Here is a 21,974-nt window from a genome sequence, read left to right on the forward strand (position 1 = left end):
ATCACCAGAGAATGCACAGTGGGAGAAGGCCTATGCTCCGGTGTGTTTCCTACAAAGCTCACATTGAAATTTAATTGCCATTGTGATAGTATTAAAAGGTGAAGCTTTTAATGTGATTGAATCATGAGGGTGGAGCTTCTTGAGGGTTTAATGCTTTTATGGGAGTGTGTTAATTATTACAGGAGCAGGTTGCTATAAAACACCTGCTCCCTCCTGCTTTCTGTTTCAGGTGCTCTTTCTAACCTTACAGCCCTTCCGAGACAATAGGATGAAAAAGGGTAAAAGCCCTTACTATATGCTGGTCCCTTAACCTTGGACTTCTCAGCATTCAGAACCGTAAGGCAAATAAACTATTCTTTATAAGCGAGCAAGTCTGTGGTATTCAGTTGTAGCAACAGAAAATGGACGGTGAAAGTGAAGCTTGTGGGAAGACCTTTAGTCAGGGCACAACACTGATTCCATATCAAAGGATGCACAGGTGAGAAGCCTTATTAATGTGATCCAGGCCATGAAACTTTCTATGGCTGTCACCCCTTATTAGTCATCAGGTAATGCCTGCTGGGAAGAAGCCTTATGAGTTTGTGAGACATCCTATTCTTAAGACTCACACTCCTAAGACACACTATTCCACCCATCCCTTAAGTATATGACAGCACTAAGACTGATTATTATTATCAAGGAGAACACTTAATGAGAAACTGCTTCAGCAGCATTTTTAGAAGGTTCTATTTGCTCATCAGAAGAACTAAAGTGAAGACGAAACGGAGCAGTCTTACCATTTCTACCTTACGCGCTAGTAAAGCTGTCCCATATTTTCATAATCAGAGAACCTCAAAAGACAACAAATGTATTTTCGGATATGTGCCATTTTTATGAAGTGGTGACCTAATAAATGACTTTTCAAAACATAAAAAATGGTCAAGTAAAGCCTGCTAAAGGCATCACAACTATCGTCTTTTTTTTTTTTAATCAGCAATTCCAAAGGAATTCAGAAGGGTAATTCAGCCAATTTTACCATAAAATGTACATATTACAGGACTAGCATTGGGTTTATTATATACCAAAATGTTAGTTGAATGAGTGGATAATTTTGTCACAGCTCGTGGTTTCATTACTAATGGTGACTCTTTTTTATCCTGTATTTTTCTGTGGGGAGCAACCCGGACTAGACTGAGTTACTGGAATTAAGACTTATTCTATGCATCTGCTCTCCCACAATATGGCGCTGGGAGAGAAGAAAACAGCTTCTACACAGGTGCCTCCAGTTCAGCCAATAAACTGTAGGACTCGCTCCTGATTGGAGGAGAGCAGCGTACTCGGCATGTGGGCAGCCGAGTTGGGATTGGCGGAGGAGGACTATAAAGGAGGAGAGAGACGGCGTGCACCGGGAACATCTAAGGGGAACATCTAGCTGAAGGAACACCTGTGCAGCCCCCGAGAGAACCGGCCGGCGGTGTGCCGCTCCCCTGCGGAAGTGGGGAATGTGGCCAGGGGGAACTGCCCTTCCATGGAGGTGGAAGGGATAGTAGCCAACCCGGGAAGAACCAGCAACAAACCCGGGGAGGGCCGAGCAGACAAAAGAACAGCGCAGGGTCCTGTGTTGCTCCTCCACGAAGACGGGGAGCGACATTTTTCCATCTCCATAAAAATGCAAGTGTATTATTAAAAAACAGAAGGGTACAACATCACCAAGTTCAGTCACAAAGACAGGCATTCCAAGGTAGTTTCTGAGTTCATCCCGAGTTTATCCTCAAAACCCCAGGGATTTGGAACCACTTTCAGGGTGCTTGTTAAGTGCTTTTCCCAAAGACTGTCAGCCAAGCTTTACCTCAGAGACATCTGCCAAATGGGCAATTAAAAGCCTCACCCACATCTGTGCAATAATTAAAACACATTTTAATTGGTACAAACTCACTGTTAAATACCAAAGCAGCCGTACTGAAGATGGGGGACGGAGCTTCACTTACTGATGGCACAGTGGTACTGCTGGTACTGCTAAGTGGCTGGTGCTTGGACCAGCTCTCCGGCAGCTTCAGCTTGGCTCTCCATCAAGTTCTTCTTGGAAATAGACGCTGTCATGGTTTCTCCATCTAGATCGCCCATGTGTGGTGGACAGGTATCATGAACTAGCTCTTAGAATCAATCAGAGGCTAGAAATGCAGCAACTCGGTCCCACTTAAAACCTTTTGAATCAGAATCTACAGTTTAACAAGACTCCCAAGGGATTTGTATTTCAAGTTTGAGAAGCAGTGATCTGGGTCATGGACATCTTTGAGAATCAGATGGAAGATGAGATTCCAAACACAAATACCTGTAGGAGTTAGAAGCTGATGGAAAGGGCAAGGGGGAGGTTGGGGCTTTGGCAAACTGAAGAAAGCATGCTCAGCCTAAAGCGGGTGTTTGCCCTAAGAAAATGCAGCACCAGTATTCTAGATGTTTGAATTTTCTAAGATAAGTGAGTAGGGTAGGTTTTAATTATTTATAAATGTTTGAGAAGCAGAGAGCTACAGCAAGAGGGCTCCCATCCATAGGTTTACTCTGCAAATGCTACAATGGCTTCCAGCCCACACTTAGCCGGGAGCCAGAAACTCCATCTAGATCGCCCATGTGGGTGGCAGGGATCCAACTACGGCACTGGCAGGAAGCTGGAGTCCGGAGCAGAGCCAGGACTCTAATCACTCACTCAGGTATGGGATGTGGGCATCCCAAATGGAGTCTGAACCACTAGGCCAGAACAAATTTATACATTTAAGTATGAAACCAAAATCGACATGGCGAGAATTAATTCAGTTTTAAAACACGTCAAATAAAACATCAGCAGAGTCCTCTCCTGCATAGTGGAGTGTGAGTTTGAATCCCAGCAGCTCTGCCTCTTGTCCAGCTTCCTACAAGTGTGCCTGGGAAAGCAGTGGAAGACGACCCAAGTCATTGGGCCCCTGCACCCATGTGGGGGTCTCTTCTCCTGGTTTAGGACTGCTTCAGCAGGCATTTGGCTAGTGAACTCGCAGATGGAAGACCACTCCTTGTTTCTCTGTTTGCCTTTCAAGTAAATAAAAATTATCTGAGGAAATAAAAGTATAAAAATGCACGTGTGAGCAGGTTCTCACCTTTTTAAGGGCCCGGTGGGAAAACATGGGATTGGAGGACGTCAAACATTCCTTAAAACGTCAATACTTGGCGCCTTACAGCCTTCAGTAGCACCCTGGGATCCGAACAAGCCGTGCCCAGAACACAGAACAAACCCTCTGAGATCTTGGGCAAGTCACAGATATTTTTTCTTCTGTGAAATGGAATAACTTTACAGGGTGAAGAGAATTAACGCAATGCTGTGAGCAAAAGCGCTTTGAAAAGTACTACGGCATGGGGGCTGGCACTATGTGTAGCCGGTAGAGCCGCCTCCTGCAGTGCTGGCATTCCATATAGATGCTGGTTCAAGTCCCAGCTGCTCCACTTCCGATCCAGCTCTCTGCTATGGCCCTGGGAAAGCAGCAGAAGATGGTTCAAGTCCCTGGGCCCCTGCACCCACGTGGGAGCCCCGGAGGAAGCTCCTGGCTCCTGGCTTCGGATTGGCCAATTGGGGAGTGAACCATCGGAGGGAAGACCTCTCTCTCTCTCTCTCTGCCTCTCCTTCTTTCGCTGTGTATGTCTGACTTTCAAATAAATAAATAAATCTTTAAAAAAAAAAAAAAGAAATAAAGAAAAGTACCATGGCTGGCTAGCTTGAACCCGGACACCAAGTCGCTGGGGCCCACCTGCAGGGGCTGTCCGCCATCCCCCGCCTTCCGCCGCGGAGAGTCTCCATGGCAACCGCGCCCCGGCCCCCCTCGGCCGCCAGGACCGGAAGCAGCTGCAGGCCGTTGGCTTTCTACCGACTGCGTTGGGTCGTCCTTGCTGGCCCGGAGGTGAGAGCCGAGGTCTTGTCAGGGCCCCTAGGCCGCCGGCGGAAGCCACGGTCTGTCGGGGGTGGGCCGGGGGTCCTGGGGCCGGGCGCTGGCCTCGGCGCCCCGCTCCTGTGCACGCACCCCCTCCCCACCCCTCTGCTCGCCCGCTCCCCTCGGCTTCCCGCTCGTCTCGCCCCCGAGGCCCGTCCCCGCCCCACGCCCCGCCGGCTCGCCGAGGCCGCTGCTGGCCCGCAGGGGTCGGGGAGACGTGGAGGCCCTTCCGGGGCCGGCCGGCGGGAGGAAGGCGAGTTGAAGAGAGCGCCGCGCCTCTCCGCAAAGCCCCCTGCCGGGAACCGCGTTCGCTTCAGGCGGCCGTGCGGGGCGGCTGCGCTCGCCTCTGCTCGCCTCGCGTTCAGAGCCGAGCGCTTGTGGGCACAGGTTGTGCTGCTGGTGCCAGGCGACACTGCTTTAGCCGTGGGGGCCCTCACTTGCCCCTTAGGGGTCCCGGAGGCTCCAGGCTTGTGACCGCAACAGAACTTCCAGCCTCTAGGGTCCGCCCCCAGCCTCTGTTCTGTGCGGGTATATTGGGCTGCCCTGCGTCGCTGAGCAGGGGTCGCCCCGAGGGGCCTCTCCTGCCCTTGGCCTCTTGTCCAAGATGGGTAACTGCGGCAGCCTGGATGCAGACCCAGCCATGGCCGCTTTGTTCTTGGCCACCATAACCGCTGTGCTGTGACAGGTTCCTCATCCAAACCTGGGGATAAAAATAACCGCCTGGGGCTTGTATGAGGATTTAGATAGGCTTCTGTTTATTCACATTAATGTGTTTTAGTGCTTGGCGCAAAGCAAATTCTATATGTATCTGCTGCTGTTTACAGCGTAGCACATCACTGGCTAAGGTTGTGTCACTTACTTGATAACAGGAGTTATATGCAGCACACACTTTATCCTGGTCACCCTGTGTCTTCAATGCCTAGAACAGTGAGTGGTGAATACAGCAACTATCAGATGGCAAGCTACATAAATAGGGAAAATGGGGACACATTTAAGATTAGTTAATATTTTCTGAACATGTACAGACATATCACACACCATGGCCCAATTTTACAAGTTTGATTACTGTGGTTACTGGTGATACATATATTAAATGGTGCTACGATAAGTGGTTAGCAGGAAGCACTAACAAGCTAATATGTGGATAGCTCAGTGCCCTGACACATTACTGGGAATTACTGGTAGCATTGTGAGTTCATATTTTTTATGATTTAAAATATATATATGTATAAAAAATATATATACATACATAGATGTGTGTGTAGGTAGAGTTACAGATCGGGGGGGGGGGGAGGTATCTTCTGTTTGCTGGTTCACTCCCTAAATGACTGGAACAGCTGGGCTTGGCCAGGCCCAAGCCAGGAGCCTGGAACTCCATCAGAGTTTCCCCAGGGGTGGCAGGGGCCCAAGCCCTGGAGCCATCTTCTGTTTTCCCAGTGCTGAGAGGTGGAGCAGCCGGGACTCAAAGTGGTGCTCATATTGGATGCTAGCATCGCAGGCAGCAGTTTAACCTGCTGTGTCACAAGACCAGCCCCCCCTTTTTAGCGATTTTTTTTTTGATAACATATAGCAAGGTAGAACTTGCCACTCTCTTTTGACCTCAGCACAGACCTTAGGACGTGCTTGAAGGAAAAAAATTGAAAGGGGAAAAATAATGCTAGTCATGGAAATACCTTCTAGCACTATTGTAACATGAAAATTAAAACACCCCAATATTCTACAATAAAGAGATGTCAAGTAAATGATTCAAGTATAGTTGTTACAGATAGGAATTAGAAGGAAGTGAAAAAATAGGAATCATTAAGATGGAGAAACTGCACTTGCTTTTTCTTTTGAATGATTCCTTTAATTTCCAGATGATACAATTTTAACAATTAGTGAAAGTTGAAAAAAAATGCCTCACAAAAATACTTGTCTCGTGAGAATATTTCTTCAAGCCCTTTGTAGCAGACTAGATAAAACTAATCGGTTCTTTGAACCTGCTCCTTAGTCATGGCTTTTCTCAGGCTTCCCTTATTTCTATTCTCTGAGAGCTTCTGTGCAGTCCTGGCTGATCTCTTGCTGTAATATTTAGTCAGTCTCATGGGCATGGTCTTCAAAATAAATTGGAAATTATTCATGCATGTGAACAAATGAGCCTTAGCTCTTTGGTTCTCTTAGAGAAAGGTATTCTTTGAAAGCATGGTGTATGTTAGTATTAATGTCAGTACTTTCTCTGCCATCTTCTATTTCTGTTCTTAGTTGTTTTGTTCCTAGAAGCATTTGTCCTTTACCTTATTTCCACTTGTTTCTTTAATCATGTTTTTTAACGAGTATCTGTAAGGAGAGCTCCACCTTCTTGAGGATTAAAGGTTAGCAGTCTTATGCTATTGCCCGTCAGAATGTCTGCAAAATTCAGAGTCATCAGTGCTCCCTCCACAAACTTCAGAAGAGCCTGATGGGATTCTGGTGGTGAAAATGGAAGAGGAGGAGCGGGCCTGTGATCCGGACTCTAGTCTTCTCTGCGGCCGTGGCTACAGCCCAGATACCTTCCGCCAGCAGTTCAGGCAGTTCGGCTACCAGGATTCACCTGGCCCCCGGGAGGCTCTGAGCAGGCTCCGGGAGCTGTGCTGTCAGTGGCTGAGGCCGGAGGTGCACTCCAAGGAGCAGATCCTGGAGCTGCTGGTGCTGGAGCAGTTCCTGGCCATCCTGCCTGAGGAGCTGCAGGCCTGGGTGCGAGCGCATCAGCCAGCCAATGGAGAGGAGGCCGTGACTGTGCTGGAGGATGTGCAGAGAGAGTTTGGCAGGCAGGCTGACCAGGTAAGAAGGCGTCTGTGGGGGACGAATGACCAGGCAGAGTCAGAAGCACGGTGGTACCATCAAGGGTGGGGCTTACCAAATTGTATTCCCACTTAGCATGGCTTGGGGTGTGGGCTGTGAATGTCCTTCTCAGTGTCCCAGGAAACAGAATGGGGCTCTACTCTCATCCTTCTGTTTCCTGTGTCCAGGATATTTTCTGTAGTTTCTCCTTTGTTATTTCATCCTAATGTTCTCTTCCTCAGCCTTGGGCGTACCCATTTGCAGGTCTTCCTTGTTGGACAAAGGACGGACTTGATTGCCGAGAAGCTAGTGCCTTGGGAAATCCCTCAGGAGTTACCAAGTAGCGAGCTCAAGCCTGTGAAGCAGCAGCTCCAGTGGGCATCCGGGGAACTGCATTCCTTAAGGCAGAATGGTGAGGGGGCCGGATTCAGTTCCTACGGGAGGTGCAGGGGGCCTCAGCCTACCACAGACATCCCACTGCTTTATGTAAGGCGTCAGTCTCCCCTCTTGCCTCCTCCTTACTGCGGGAACTTCCACTGTTATTTGTCCCACTAGAGGAACATTCAGAATTTTGTGTTTCTTTTATATAAATTCTTATATTTTTTAATTCTTGACATCATCCCCATCAGGGTTTTCAAACCTTTTTCTCCAGTGAAGTTTTATGTGGAGTTCCAGTACATAAAACAGATAGAAATACACCTATCGTGAAGCAGGAGTGGGCAGTCTCACCCGTGGGGCCTCCAACTCTTCCTCATTCCTACCTCATGCAGTAGCCCCTGAGGCTGGCTGTGGGACTCCACGTGTAGTCTGCATTGTGTCATTTCCCATGTAACTGCCTGTTCAGTTACTGGTGGGACCTAGTAGCAAAATTACCTGTTTTGTTGCTGAAACAACTGCTTTTTCATGTGCTTTCAATATGGATTTCTACTCCTTCACACCTTAAATTGGCCTCTGTTGCTATCTCAGTTTTACAAAAGCACTCCATAATGGCTGGCATAGCCATCTTTCCATTGCAGATCCTAGGAAATATGTTCTAGGGAAAATAAAAAAACAAAACAAAACAAAACAAAAAAAAACAAAGAATAAGAGGGTATGGACAGGGTCTCATTGTGTGGAGTTGTAGAGAAGGCCTTTCTGGTAAGGTGACGTTTGAGACACTCGTTCTCGATGATCATTAAGGATAAAATGGGAGCCAGAGATGAACAGGGAAACCCCACTTGGGAAGCTCCATCACCAATTCTGTGTTTCAGGCCTGGCTAATTACCTAAACAAGGATAGATTTTTCCAAGGGAATGTCAATAAGAAACTGTAGGAAACATATAAGCAAAGAAAATACAGAAATTGATACTTAGAAAATTTTTTTTTAGATTTATTTATTTGGAAGAGTTACAGAGAGAAGAGAGAGAGAGAGAGAGAGGGAGAGGTCTTCCATCCGCTGGTTCACTCCCCATTTGGCCGCAATGGCCGGAGCTGCGCCAATCCGAAATCAGGAGCCAGGAGCTTCTTCTGAGTCTCCCACGCTGGTGCAGGGGCCCAAGGACTTGGGCCATCTTCTACTGCTTTCCCAGGCCATAGCAGAGAGCTGGAATGGAAGCAGAGCAGCCGGGTCTTGAAGTGGCGACCATATGGGATGCCGGCACTGCAAGCGGCAGCTTTACTCGCTGCGCCACAGCGCCGGCCCCTTTTAGAAAACATTTTTAGTATTATTTGACAAGTGCCTACTCCCATGAGGCTTGTACTAAGCACTTAACACCTCTCCTCTAGAAATACATAAGAGAAAAGTGAAAGTGTTTTCACACTGCATCAGGGGTGGAAGGGAACCATCCCAGCTTACAGCCTGGGTGTGGTCGTGACTACAGAAGTGGTCAGCCTTAAAGTCCGGTGCTGGAGTGTTGGTGTTGGCAAGAACCATGGTCCACCTGCAGATATCCTCACAGAGTCCTTTCCAGTTGTTTTTAAAAGGTACAGGGAAATTTGAAACAGAAAGCCAGAGGCCCCAGGATCTTGTAACACGAGGCAGATAGAACCAGAACTGTGTGATAGGATAATCAGTTTTCAAAGCTACAAAACTGTTTCTATGGTCCTGAAAGGTTCTGTAGCTGACCTCTGGCTCAGTGCTTATCAAGTTCTGACTGTTGCCAGGATTTTGATAATAGTGACTAAACACTGGGTCACTTTGGAATATGAGCTATCAAAAAACGTGTTTTAGGTGGCAGACATTTGGTCCAGTGGTTAAGTTGCCACTTGGAATGCCCACATTCATGTAGGAATACCGAGGCTGAAGTGCCAGCTCCACTTCTGATTCCAGAAACCTGGTAATGTGCACCCTGGAAGGTAGCAGTGATGGCTCAAGTATTTGGGTCATGGCCACCTTTAAGGGAGATCTGGATTGAGTTCCAAGACCCGTGCTCCAGCCTTGCTCAGTCTGGGCTGTTGCAGGCATTTGGGGAGTGAACCAGTGGATGTTAAGCTCTTTGTCTCACACTGTATGTCTTTCTGCCTTTCAAATAAATTTTTTAAAATGTTTAAAATGAATTTGAGTAGCAAGCATTTTGCCTAGAGGTTAAGATGCCTACCATTTGCCACTGGAGTACTTGAGTTTGGTTTCTAATGTTGGCTTTTGACTCTAGGTTCCTACTCATAATGACCCTGGCAGGCAGTGGTGATGGCTCCAGTAACTGAGTTCCTGCCATCCATGTGGGAGATGTGGAGTGCGTTCCCAGCTCTCAGCTTCAGCTCAGCCTGGTCCAGCCCTGGCCATCGCAGGCATTTGGGAAATGGACCAGCCAATCAGAGCTCTCTCTCTCTCCCCCTTTCAAATAAAATATTTTTTAAAAATGAAACAGAATCCTTACCATTTATAAAATGGTTTCTGTTTAAACCGGTAGTGATTGGGGCCGGCGCCGTGGCTCACTTGGTTAATCTTCAGCCTGCGGTGCCAGCATCCCATATGGGCACTGGGTTCTAATCCCAGTTGCTCCTCTTCCAGTCCAGCTCTCCGCTGTGGCCTGGGGGAGCAGTGGAGGATGGCCCAAGTGCTTGGGCCCCTGTGCCCTCGTGGGAGACCGGAAAGAAGCACCTGGCTCCTGGCTTCAGATCGGTGCAGCACCGGCTGTAGTGGCCATTTGGGGAGTGAACCAGCGGAGGGAAGACCTTTCTCTCTGTCTCTCTCTCTCACTGTCTATAACTCTACCTGTCAAATTAAAAAAAAAAAAAACAAAACTGGTAGTAATACAGGAGTATGCCACATTTATGAACAAATTAAGAAATAATTTTTAATTCATTGTGTGGTAACTGTTTTTAGGCCCATTTTAAATTATAAAGACTTTTTTTTTAATTATAATGGGTTTAGCCTCTGTCTACAGCGCCAGCATCCCATAAGGGTGCCAGTTTGAGTTCTTGCTGCTCCACTTCTAATCCAGCTTCCTGCTAATGCACTTGGGAAAACAGCGGAGGATGGCCCAAGTCCTTGGACCCCTGCAACCACATGGGAGACCCAGAAGGAACTCCTGGATCCTGGGTTCTGCCTGACCTAGCCCCAACCCATCTGGGGAGTGAACTAATAGATGGAAGATTTCTTTTTCTCTCCTTCTTGCTCTGTGAACTCTGCCTTTCAAGTAAATAAATAAAATCTTTAAAAAAACCTCAGTTTTCTTAGTGTCACACTTAGTCACTAACTTTTCTTCTCATGTCATCTTTTTGACTATGCCTTGAGAGGCACACAGGATCACTTATGATCAGTCCCTTTATGCGTTCCTTCGGTCTGATTTCTACAGTTACTTTAGATATATAGGTATCCCAGTAGTCACAGTCAGCCCCAGCCAAGTCATGTCCTCAACCATGTCCAAAACTGCTGAGCTTTAACAAACTCATTTTAAACGTAGCTTTGCTTAAAATGACACCACTGGGGCCAGCGCTGTGGTGCAGTAGGTTAATCCTCCGCCTGCGGTGCCGGCATCCCATATGGACTCCAGTTCTAGTCCCAGCTGCTCATCTTCCAATCCAGCTCTCTGCTTTGGCCTGGGATAGCAGTAGAAGATGGCTCAAGTCCTTGGGACCCTGCACCCACATGGGAGACCGGGAAGAAGCACCTGGCTCCTGGCTTCAGATCAGTGTAGCTCCCGCCGTTGTGGCCACTTGGGGAGTGAACCAGTGGAAGGAAGACCTTTCTCTCTGTCTCTTCCTCTCACTGTCTATAACTCTACCTCTCAAATAAATAAATAAAATCTTTAAAAAAATTAAAATGACACCATGAGGATACTGAAGTGATTTATTAGGTGAATACATTCAAATTAAGTTCTATATTTCCATCTGAGTTTGCAGCTCTGCTGGAGCTTCAAGTGCCCTGCATCGGAAGGCCCAATGGGTTGAGCCAGATTTGTGTGCATTCTGTGTGCAACCCCTAAGCAACCATGTACACTTTTTCATAGACATAAATGCAATACAAAATAATACAGTAAGTTTAGCCATTCAACCATTACTATAAGATATCTACAGGAGTAGAGGTTTTTCCTAGCTACCCTTGATCTTTTTTTTTTTTTTTTAAAGATACATTTATTTGTTTGAAAAGCAGAGTGTCAGAGATAGAGGGGGCAAGAGAGAGAAAGTTGGAAAGAGTTATCTTCCTTTTGCTGGTTTATTCCCCAAATGGTTACAACAGCCAGGTCTGGGCCAGGCTCAAGCCAGGAGCCAGGAACTTCATCTAGGTCTGCTATGTGGGTGGCGGGGGCCCAAGCAAGCACTTGGACCATTTTTTGCTACCTTCCCTGGCACATTAGTAGGGAGTTGGATCAGAAGCAGCACAATTGGGACTTGAACCAGTGTTCCAATATGGGATGCCAGCATTGCAAGTGGCAGCTTAACCTGTGCCACAAGGCCCACCCTTACCTTGATCTTTTGAGATTCTGGTCATCCTAGTATGTAATCCTTTGTTTTGCCTCACTTACATTTTCTGACCTCATTGTTGGTATTCTTTTTTTTTTTTTTTTTTTTTGACAGGCAGAGTGGACAGTGTGAGAGAGAGACAGATAGAAAGGTCTTCCTTTGCCGTTGGTTCACCCTCCAATGGCCGCCGCGGCTGGCGTGCTGCGGCCGGCGCACTGCGCTGATCCGACGGCAGGAGCCAGGTACTTATCCTGGTCTCCCATGGGGTGCAGGGCCCAAGCACTTGGGCCAACCTCCACTGCACTCCCTGGCCACAGCAGAGAGCTGGCCTGGAAGAGGGGCAACCGGGACAGAATCCGGCGCCCCAACCGGGACTAGAACCCTGTGTGCCGGCACCGCAAGGCGGAGGATTAGCCTAGTGAGCCGCGGCGCCGGCCTGTTGGTAGTCTTTTTTGATCCCTTAGTTTTTTTCAGTTTGTTTGCTTAGTTTTTGATTCATTTGTAATAAAGTTTTTGCTTTGTCTGTTGGTACTCTTGTACTAAATCTTTATGATTCCTGCTGCCACGTGTGATTCCTGTCATTCTAGCTGCTTCTCTGCATTTGCAGTAATTCCTAATCGTTTAGGCCTTTCTTTTCTTCCAGGCATCCTCAGTCTCTGACTTCTTACTACCCTTACTCACCATTCTGCCTTCTCTGTAGAGCTTTGCATCTTCTAGTTGATGACAGCCTTAGTGTAGAGACCTTTCTCCTTGCCTTGTGGTCACCTCCAGTTTTGTCTTACCTTCCCCATCTTCCGCATTGTGCTGCTTTACAAACAGTAAACTAGTAATTAATCCATAGATATTTCAATTGAATCATCTACTTCCCTTTTTTTCTGAACAGAGAACTGATGACATTTGCTTTTTTATTTATTATTTCAGATGAAGACACCAAAACTATAAATGTGAAAACGGCTTCCAGGCAAAAGACTCCTTCAGGCATAGAACTGTGCTGTGATGTTTCTAACACCCTTCATGTGAATGCCTCCAAGAGTTTTACATGTGGAGAAACCTGTGAACAAAATGGCAGGTTTGAAAGAAGACAAGGAAACCCCTCTCAAAAAAAGCAACACAAGTGTGATGAATGTGGGAAAGTCTTCAGTCAGAGCTCAGCCCTTATTTTACATCAGAGAATCCACAGTGGAGAGAAGCCTTATGCATGTGATGCGTGTGAAAAAGCTTTCAGCCGAAGTGCAATTCTGATTCAGCATCGGAGAACTCACACTGGGGAAAAACCCTTCAAGTGTCATGAATGTGGCAAAGCCTTCAGTCAGAGCTCAAATCTTTTCAGACACAGGAAACGACACACTAGAGAAAAAGCCTCATCAATATCATGAGGGAATCAAAGCATTTACTTTGAGTTTTCTCAGAATTAGAGAAGACAGAAGGCACTAGCAATCCTTGGGTTTTAGTGGACACCGGTTTCCTTTCAAGAGCTATAAAAGCTAGAGGAGAAAAATGTAGACTAGTTCTTGTCAGCAGTATTTGCCCTTCTGCTTATCAGTGCAGTGTCAATTCACATGAAGCTTAATGCAAATTTCTATCTGTAAGCATCCCTGACTTTCTCAGACATTCTACTCTTTCCATCATTAACACAAATAAAGAACTAGTATATTCCTTTTTAGACAAGTATGTTTTTCCGTAGTGAAAAGAAATATGTGTTAGTATAAAAACAGATAACTCCCATTTTATAACTTGCGCACTAGAATTATAAAGACTAAACATTTAAGTACTTTAAAAAAATTCCCATTTGGTTCGTTACCAGATTCAAAATATGAAGAGTAGGATGAGGAGTCCAAAAGAATGTGTATCTCAGGACCAAAGCTGAATGTCCAGAGTCATTGTTAGGAGGCTGTTGAATAAAGGGACTTTCATGAAAGCTCACAAGAAGCCTACTGACTGCTCATGACACTAAGTAATTTCCTATGTTGGAAAAAATCTTTACAATGTAGTTGAGAAATAATAGAAACATTAAGGATTTTCTACATGTATTTAAGAAGGGATCTACACATAAGGAATGTTTTCATAATAAACAGAGCTATTCTGGAGGCATTTGTGTAAAGTTGATGATTATCATAACATAAAAGAGGGAAATGAACAAGACCATTCAAACAAGACTAATGTAACATTGGCAAGTGCAGTGTGTAATTGAGAAGTGCACTACAGCACACCTGGAAAACGAAGTCCTTAACCACTAATGACTATACCTCCGTGTTCTTCACATTCCCGTTTCTGTCATAAATCAGCTGTGAATATGTTCCAGGCATCACAAAACAGTCTTTTCAGGGTCTTAAGCATTTTTAGTAAGATTTTCTAGACATGCTGTTGCAAAATGAGACCCTAGATTCTGATGTTGTTGTGTAAATGAAGAGATACTAAAGTTAGAGTCCACCACAGTCCCTTACAAATAGTTGTTGAACATAATCATTATGGTATATAACTTTTAAGGCAAAATTCTTAGTATACTATCTATAGGATGTGAGTAGCTAAGAGTTTTACCATAGTTCAATCAGATTATCTTGAAAAATAGTTACTCATATGTTACTAAAATTATTCTGACAGTAAACAATATTATGTCCTCTTTTCCAGAGGTTATTTTAAAAATATTTATTTATTTATTTGAAAGAGTTACACACAGAAGGATAGGCAGAGAAAGACAAGTCTTTCCACTGGTTCACTCCCCAACTGGCTGCAACGGCTGGAGCTGAGCCGATCTGAACCCAGGAGCCAGGAGCTCCTTCCGGGTCTCCCATACTGGTGCAGGGGCCCAAGGACTTGGGCCATCTTCTACTGCTTTCTCAGGCCATAGCAGAGAGCTGGAATGGAAGCAGAGCAGTTGGGTCTCGAAGTGGCACCCATATGGGATGCCGGCACTGCAGGCGGCAGCTTTACCCGCTGTGCCACAGTGCCAGGCCCTCGGGATTCTTGATAAAATATGTTGTTACTGTGTTTGCCATGGTGCTACGGTTACCCAACATGGAGGGAAAATCATTGGGAGAGGGGAAGAAGTGGTTCATGACGACTTTTTTGTCTACTGGGTTTCCTCAGAAAGTGTAAATATTTCATTCTCAGAAAATCCAACCGCATCTAGTGCTTAGAGCAATTCCAGAAACGTAGAATTTCTGTGTTCTACTTTACTGATAAATACTAATGGGGAGAAATGAATGCAAATATTATTATAGAATTTTCTGATCATTATTAGGCTTTGTAGCTCTAGCAAATGGGAATATATATTGGGTTTTGTGTATTTTCAGTTATTAAAAAGCATACTCTTCTTTGAGGCTTCTTTTTGTAATTAAAGAGAGGAATGTTACATGCCTCAGAGGTTTACATATTGTGAATTACTGCTCAATTAAAGAGTTTCTTGGGCTCTCACATGGCAGAATTGAAATCAAGTATTCTGAGGGAAGCCTCTGTAGTCTTTTCTGTTGAAGACAAGCCAGTTAATCTTAGCTAAATTCAAACTCGGCTAAGATTAGACCCAGACAGTAAGGGACATCCTTTGGACATGTGTCTTTCAACAGAAAAGTCCTGTTTATTCAAAGGCCACAGTGACATGGAGGGGCAGCTTACATGGGGTATTGAGTGAGTGCTGGTGGTAGAGCTAACGGTCAGCCAGCCAGACATCTGCTCCTATCATTTCCTAGGCAGTTTTGCTGGCTTCGGTCTATCCATTGCAGAAGGAGTTGTCAGGATTCTAGGTAGAATACTCCATGTTGGACACGTCAGTGGGGCTGCATGATGTGGATTAGCCTGTTAAAATTGCTTTTTAGGGGCTGGTGCTGTAGCATGGCAGATTGGGCTGCCGCGTGCAGTGCCAGTATCCCATATGGGCACTGGCTGAATCCTGGCTGCTCCACTTCCAATCCAGCTCCCTGCTGATAGGCCTGGGAAGGCAGTGGAAGATGGCCCAAGTGCTTGGGCCCCTGTGCCCATGTGGGAGACCCAGAAGAAGCTCCTGGCTCCTGGCTGTTGGCAGTCATTTAGGAGTGAACCAGCGGATGGAGGATGTTTCTCTCTCTCTCTCTCTCAGCTCTGCCGTTCAAACAGATAAATAAATCTTTAAAAATAAATTTCAAAACTGCTTTTTGGCCGGCGCCGTGGCTCACTAGGCTAATCCTCCGCCTTGCAACGCCAGCACACCAGGTTCTAGTCCCGGTTGGGGCGCCGGATTCTGTCCTGGTTGCCCCTCTTCCAGGCCAGCTCTCTGCTGTGGCCAGGGAGTGCAGTGGAGGATGGCCCAAGTACTTGGGCCCTGCACCCCATGGGAGACCAGGATAAGTACCTGGCTCCTGCCATCGGATCAGCGTGGTGCACCGGCCGCAGCGCACCGGCCGCGGCGGCCATTGGAGGGTGAACCAACGGCAAAGGAAGACCTTTCTCTCTCTCTCTCTCTCACTGTCTACTCTGCCTGTCAGAAAAAACAAACAAACAAACAAACAAAAACAAAACAAAACAAAACAAAAACCCTGCTTTTTAGCAATGAAATTGGCTATCAACAAGGTTGTCACCTATGCAGTTTGGCACTTTGACTGCCCTATTCTACTCTAAATGATTAGTCTACTGTCGCTCCCCGTCTTCGTGGAGGAATGACACAGGACTCTGCGCTGTTCTTTTGTCTGCTTGGCCCTCCCCAGGTTTGCTGCTGGTTCTTCCCGGGTTGGCTGCTGTCCCTTCCACCTCCGTGGAAGGGCGGTTCCCCCTGGCCACTTTCCCCACTTCCGCAGGGGAGCAGCACACCGCCGGCCGGCTCTCTTGGGGGCTGCACAGGTGTTCCTTCAGATAGATGCTCCTCTTAGATGTTCCTCGTGCATGTTGTCTCTCTCCTCCTTTATAGTCCTCTTCCACCAATCCCAGCTCTGCTACCCACACGCCGAGTACGCTGCTCTCCTCCAATCAGGAGCAGGTCCTACAGTTTATTGGTTGAACTGGAGGCAGCTGTGTAGAAGCTGTTTCCCTTCTCAGCGCCATATTGTGGGAAGGCAGATGCATAGAATAAGTCTTAATTCCAGTAACTTAGTCTAGTCCGAGTTGGTCCCCACAGTCTACTACAGCAATCTTATGAATCCTGTTGCACTGCAAGTGCTTTTGGTCTTGGCCAAATCACTTAATCCCAGATAATGAAACGAGGTAAGGACTGCTCCATGAGGTAAAGCCTGCTTCTGGGAAAAGTTTGCTTTCTTCTAAATAAGACACAGTAAAGGTGACTGTTCCTTTTCTTTCTTTTTTTTTTTAAGATTTATTTATTTTATTTGAAAAGCAGAGTTACAGAGAAGGAGAGACAGAGAGAGAGAGAGAGAGAGGTCTTCCATCTGCTGGTTCACTCTCCAGATGTCCACAATGGCAGGAGCTGGGCCAGGCTGAAGCCAGGATCTAGGAGACGCAAGCTTCTACTGGGTCTCCCATGTGAGTGCAGGAGCACAAGCACTTGGGCCATCCTCTACTGCTTTCCCAGGCCATTAGCAGGGAGCTGGATCAAAAATGGAACAGCCAGGACTTGAACCAGCACCCATTTGGGATGCCAGTGCTGCAGGCAACAGCTTAACCCACTACACCACAGTGCCGGCCCGAGCTGGTACTTTCTACCCACAGATGTTACTGTGACTGGATATGATGCCAGGAAATGCTGCACCAGCTGTGAAGCAACACATGCAGAGGGAGAAGCTAAGAAAACTACAGGTGAGCAGGACTGAAGATGTACCATTCCTGTAAACAGATCAGAAGAGGAAAAGTTCAAAGTCAATTATCTGATTATCACCAAAAAAAAGTTAAGGGGAAACCAAAAGAACAACTTAAAACCAAAGTACATAGAAGGAGGAAAAAAAATAAGAATAATAAGAATAGAGGCTTTGGTTCTAGGGAAGATGAAGAAAGCCTTCTGTACCCTGTAACTGCCATGAAGGTAATGATAACTGCAAAACAGAGTGTATGGAGTAGCTGTCTGAGGACTCTTCAGAGTAAATTATAGCAACCAGATTGGGGGAGGAGTCCAGAATTTGAAAATGCATTGAACTGTCTTTTGCCCCCTAGCATCTGCTATCCTAGACCAACACAGCCTGAAACACAGCAGTGCACATAGTAAATGCCAAGACAAGTGCTCTATTTCTGGCCCAAGGAGTAGGAAAGAGGACTCCTCAGAGTCAAGGAAAATGGGAGAAATACCGAGGCCAGTGTTGGGGTTTTATTGGGTGAAGCTGCCACTTGTAGTGCTGGCATCCCATATGGGTGCCGGTTCCAGACCTGGCTGCTTCACTTTCAATCCAGCTCTCTGCTATGACCTGGGAAAGCAGTAGAAGATGGCCCAAGTCTTTGGGTCCCTGCACCCACGTGTGAGACTCAAAAGAAGTTCCTGGCTTTAGCCGAGCCCAGTCCTGGCCATTGCAACCATTTGGGGAGTGAATGAGCAGGTGGAAGATTCTCTCTCTCTCTCTCTCTCTCTCTCTCTCTGTAGCTCTGCCTTTCAAATAAATAAATAAATCTTTTAAAAAATTGGGAGAAATCCCATATAGTTTTTTCTTCATTTCCTTTTTCATCCACCTCAGCCTCCAGACAATACTATGGCAGCAGTACAGGGACAGCAGTAGTAACTGGGGAAGCACCTTAAACTCAGAGGAAGGGGAGCCTTTTACTCTGAACGGAGTTGCTTTGGTCCCAGGAGCATGATGTAAAAAATAGCCATTGCTTTTTATTATTTGTGTCCTCTTGCTGCTTGGAGCAGAATGCACATGCATTTGGAGAAGTGAATAAAACAGTGGAGAAACTAAAACCCCAGCTTTAGAGCTGAAGGACTGGTAAGACGCTCCAGATAACCAGGAAGTGTTGAAGTGCAGAGGGGATGCAGGTCAAGTGTGATCCCCTACAGTTAGTTGTACATGGATTCCCTGAGTCACCTATGAACTGTATGCACATTCAGCTGGCCCTAAGTAGCACATCACAGGCATTGAGGACTAAGTTAGTGGGTAGGCGACCGCCTACAGACTGGCCACTGGGTGGCACACACACAGAACAGACTCAAATCGTACTGGAAATGTTTGAAAACCTTTCCATTAGACCACAGCCTTTACGAAACTTCCAGCCTCACCAACAAGGGTAATTACTCAAACAACAAATAAACAAACAAAATCAATATTCTTTGAATTTAAAAAAATCCAGAATATGATAGTATTCAAAATATGTAGAATATGATATAAAATTAGTAGGCATAAGGAAGAACTAAGGATATCTCAATTTGCAAGGAACAAACTCAAATTATGCTAATGCCTACATATTACATGTATTAGAAATTAAGAGAAAAATACTTTAAAACAGTTTTATTACCATGCTTAGGTTGTAAGAGTAAGTGAATAGAAAGACACCAAGAAAAGAATAGAAAACAAAATAGAAACTATAAAGAAAAACCAAATGGAAATTTTATAACTAAAAAGTACAATGACAATAAATTATTCATTGGATGGGCTCAACAAAAGAATGAAGATAACAGAATAAATAATGACAGAGCACAGAAACAGACTGTTTAATCTAAACAATGCAAAGAATTTGAAAACAAAAAAGGATGGTACAGGAAAAGAAAACCATGATCCAATATGCTTCATAAATATAGGCACAAAAATTCTCAACAAAATATTAGCAAACTGAATCTAGCAATTTATAAAAAGAACAAAATACCAGGACAAAGTGGGCTTTATCCTCAGAACTGTAAGGTTGGCTCAGTAACCAAAAGTTAATCAAGGTAATCTGTAATAAGAGAAATAAAATACATAGTCATATCATTTGAAGCAGAATAAGTGTTTGAAAAAATTCAACATCCAATAATGATAAGGGAAACTCTTTAAAGGGATAAAGGACAGCCATAGTCCTTGGGTCCCTGTACCTGTGTGGGACACCCAGAAGAAACTCCTGGCTCCTGGCTTCAGATCGGCATAGCGCTGGCCATTGTGGCCATTTGGGGAGTGAACCATCGGATGGAAGACCTCTCTCTCTCTGCCTCTGCCTCTCTGTAACTGCTTTTTGAATAAATAAATAAATCTTAAAAAAAAAAAAAGTTCACTTGATAGAATTTTATGGAGTGATGGAACTATTGTGTATCATGATTTTGGTAGGTTCACAAATACATATATGTAATTCAAACTCACAAAACTATATGTCTAAAAGAAAAAAGGGCCAAACTTACTATATGTTAATTAAAAACAAAAACAGGGGCCGGCGCCATGGCTCACTGGGTTAATCCTCCACCTGCAGCGCCGGCATCCCATATGGGTGCCGGGTTCTGGTCCCAGTTGCTCCTCTTCCAGTCCAGCTCTCTGCTGTGACCCGGGAAGGCAGTGGAGGATGGCCCAGGTGCTTGGGACCCTGCGCCAACATGGGAGACCAGGAGGAGGTGCCTGGCTTCTGGCTTTGGATCAGCGCAGCAGGCCCGCTGTGGCGGCCATTTGGGGGGTGAATCCATGGAAGGGGGACCTTTCTCTCTGTCTCTCTCTCTCTCACTAACTCTGCTTGTCAAAAAACAAAACAAAACAAAACAAAAGCAGAACCAGGGCTGGTGTTGTGGTATAGCAGTTCAAGTCCCAGCTGCTCCACTGTCGCTCTCCCACTCGCGGAGGAACGACACCGGACCCCGCGCTGTTCTCTTTCCCTGGCCCTTCCCGGGTTTGCTGCCGCTCCCTCCCGCACCTCCACGGAGGGGCAGCACCCCCGCTGCTTCCCCCCCTTCCACAGAGGAGCGGCACACCGCCAGTCGGCTCTCTCAGGGGTTCCTCAGATGTTTCTCCTGCATGTTGTCTCTCTCCTCCTTTATAGTCCTCTTCCACCAATCCCAACTCTCCTGGTGTTCTCTCCCCACGTGCTGAGCATGCTGCTCTCCTCCAATCAGGGGCAGGATCAGCTCCTGCAGCTTGTTAGTCGAGTTGGTGAGGCAGCTGTGTGGAAGTTGTTTATTCCCTCTCAGTGCCATATGGTGGGAGATCAGATGCATAGAGTTAGTCTTAGCAGTTCCTGTGGGGAGCAGTTCGGACTAGACTAAGTTACTGGAATTAAGACTTATTCTATGCACCTGCTCTCCCACAATATGGTGCTGGGAGAGAAGAAAACAGCTTCTACACAGCTGCCTCCAGTTCAACCAATAAACTGTAGGACTTGCTCCTGATTGGAGGAGAGCAGCGTACTCGGCGTGTGGGCAGCTGAGTTAGGATTGGCGGAGGAGGACTATAAAGGAGGAGAGAGACGGCATGCACCAGGAACATCTAAGGGGAACATCTAAGGGGAACACCTGTGCAGCCCCCGAGAGAGCCGGCCGGCGGTGTGCCGCTCCCCCACAGAAGTGGGGAATGTGGCAGGGGGAACCGCCCTTCCACGGAGGTGGAAGGGTCGGTAGCCAACCCGGGAAGAACCAGCAGCAAACCCGGGGAGGGCCGAGCAGACGAAAGAACAGCGCAGGGTTTAGTGTCGTTCCTCCACGAAGAGGGGGAGCGACATAATGGTGCCGTGACTCGGATATGAAGCCTAGGCAGGGTTTAGTGTCGTTCCTCCACGAAGAGGGGGAGCGACATAATGGTGCCGTGACTCGGATAGGAAACCTAGGACGGATAGGAAACTTAGGAGGGAAGAAACGGGAAGAATTGGGAAAATATCGGAGAGAGAGACTAGCAAACAGCCTAGGGAAAAGCCAGACGAAAAAGGTGCCGGAAAAAGCTATTGAAAGCCTAGGCATAGACTCGGATACGGACTACGGGGGGAAGCTGGGAGAAATCTCTAAGGTTGAAAGCGAAAGTGAAAGCTAGAACAAACAGACTCGGATGCGGACTGTGGGGAGAGGCCAGGAGAAATGAGGGAGGAGTATTGTTGGAGGAAAGCTTGGGGAAACATACCGGGTAGACAAAAATGTTAGGGAAATTGAAGCCGCGGGGGGCAGGCCGAGGCGGATACGAAAGCCACTTTGAGATTCTCAAGTTAGCCCGGGAATAAGGGGCGAAAAGTTGAAACCAGAAGCGGAAACATAAGCCAGATTGGGATCCGTCTGATTAGCCCGGGGAGCAAAGGACGGGAAGCCAAATCGTGGGGCGGAGACGTAAGCTGGGTTGAATTCGCCAGGCTAGCCCGGGGAACTTGGATTGAATGCTAGTGGCGGAGATGTGAGCTGGGGCTGTGTGACTCGCGGAGGCTGCCGTGCGCAGAGAGAGCGTGCGGGCCACAAGTAGATAGGGAACGCTGGGTTAGTGCGAAGCCGCGCAGATGAGAGAGGTGCGGGCTGAAGCGGCTCAGAGCCGGAAAGCCGCCGAGAAGCAGCCTCGGGGCGGGCGCCGGGAAGCCGCGGGGATAAGAGAA

General features: G+C 46.7%; 1 protein-coding gene across 4 annotated transcripts in view; it reads left to right on the forward strand.

Moving 5' to 3' along the window:
* The window catches only part of LOC100351413 (INO80 complex subunit C), a 121,090-nt gene extending 107,388 nt beyond the window's left edge, over positions 1-13,702 (forward strand). For 3 of the 4 annotated variants that reach the window (XM_070050282.1, XM_070050285.1, XM_070050283.1), the window contains 4 exons: positions 3,759-3,902; positions 6,313-6,731; positions 6,996-7,143; positions 12,537-13,702. In XM_070050282.1, the coding sequence (XP_069906383.1) occupies positions 3,759-3,902; positions 6,313-6,731; positions 6,996-7,143; positions 12,537-12,991 (1,166 nt within the window). In that variant the 3' untranslated portion in view covers positions 12,992-13,702. The remainder of the gene's footprint in view (positions 1-3,758; positions 3,903-6,312; positions 6,732-6,995; positions 7,144-12,536) is intronic. The other variant, XM_070050284.1, reaches the window with a different exon arrangement.
* Positions 13,703-21,974: the final 8,272 nt, after the last annotated feature.

The sequence above is a fragment of the Oryctolagus cuniculus genome, chromosome 10 (assembly GCF_964237555.1).
Source record: "Oryctolagus cuniculus chromosome 10, mOryCun1.1, whole genome shotgun sequence".
NCBI lineage: Eukaryota > Metazoa > Chordata > Mammalia > Lagomorpha > Leporidae > Oryctolagus > Oryctolagus cuniculus.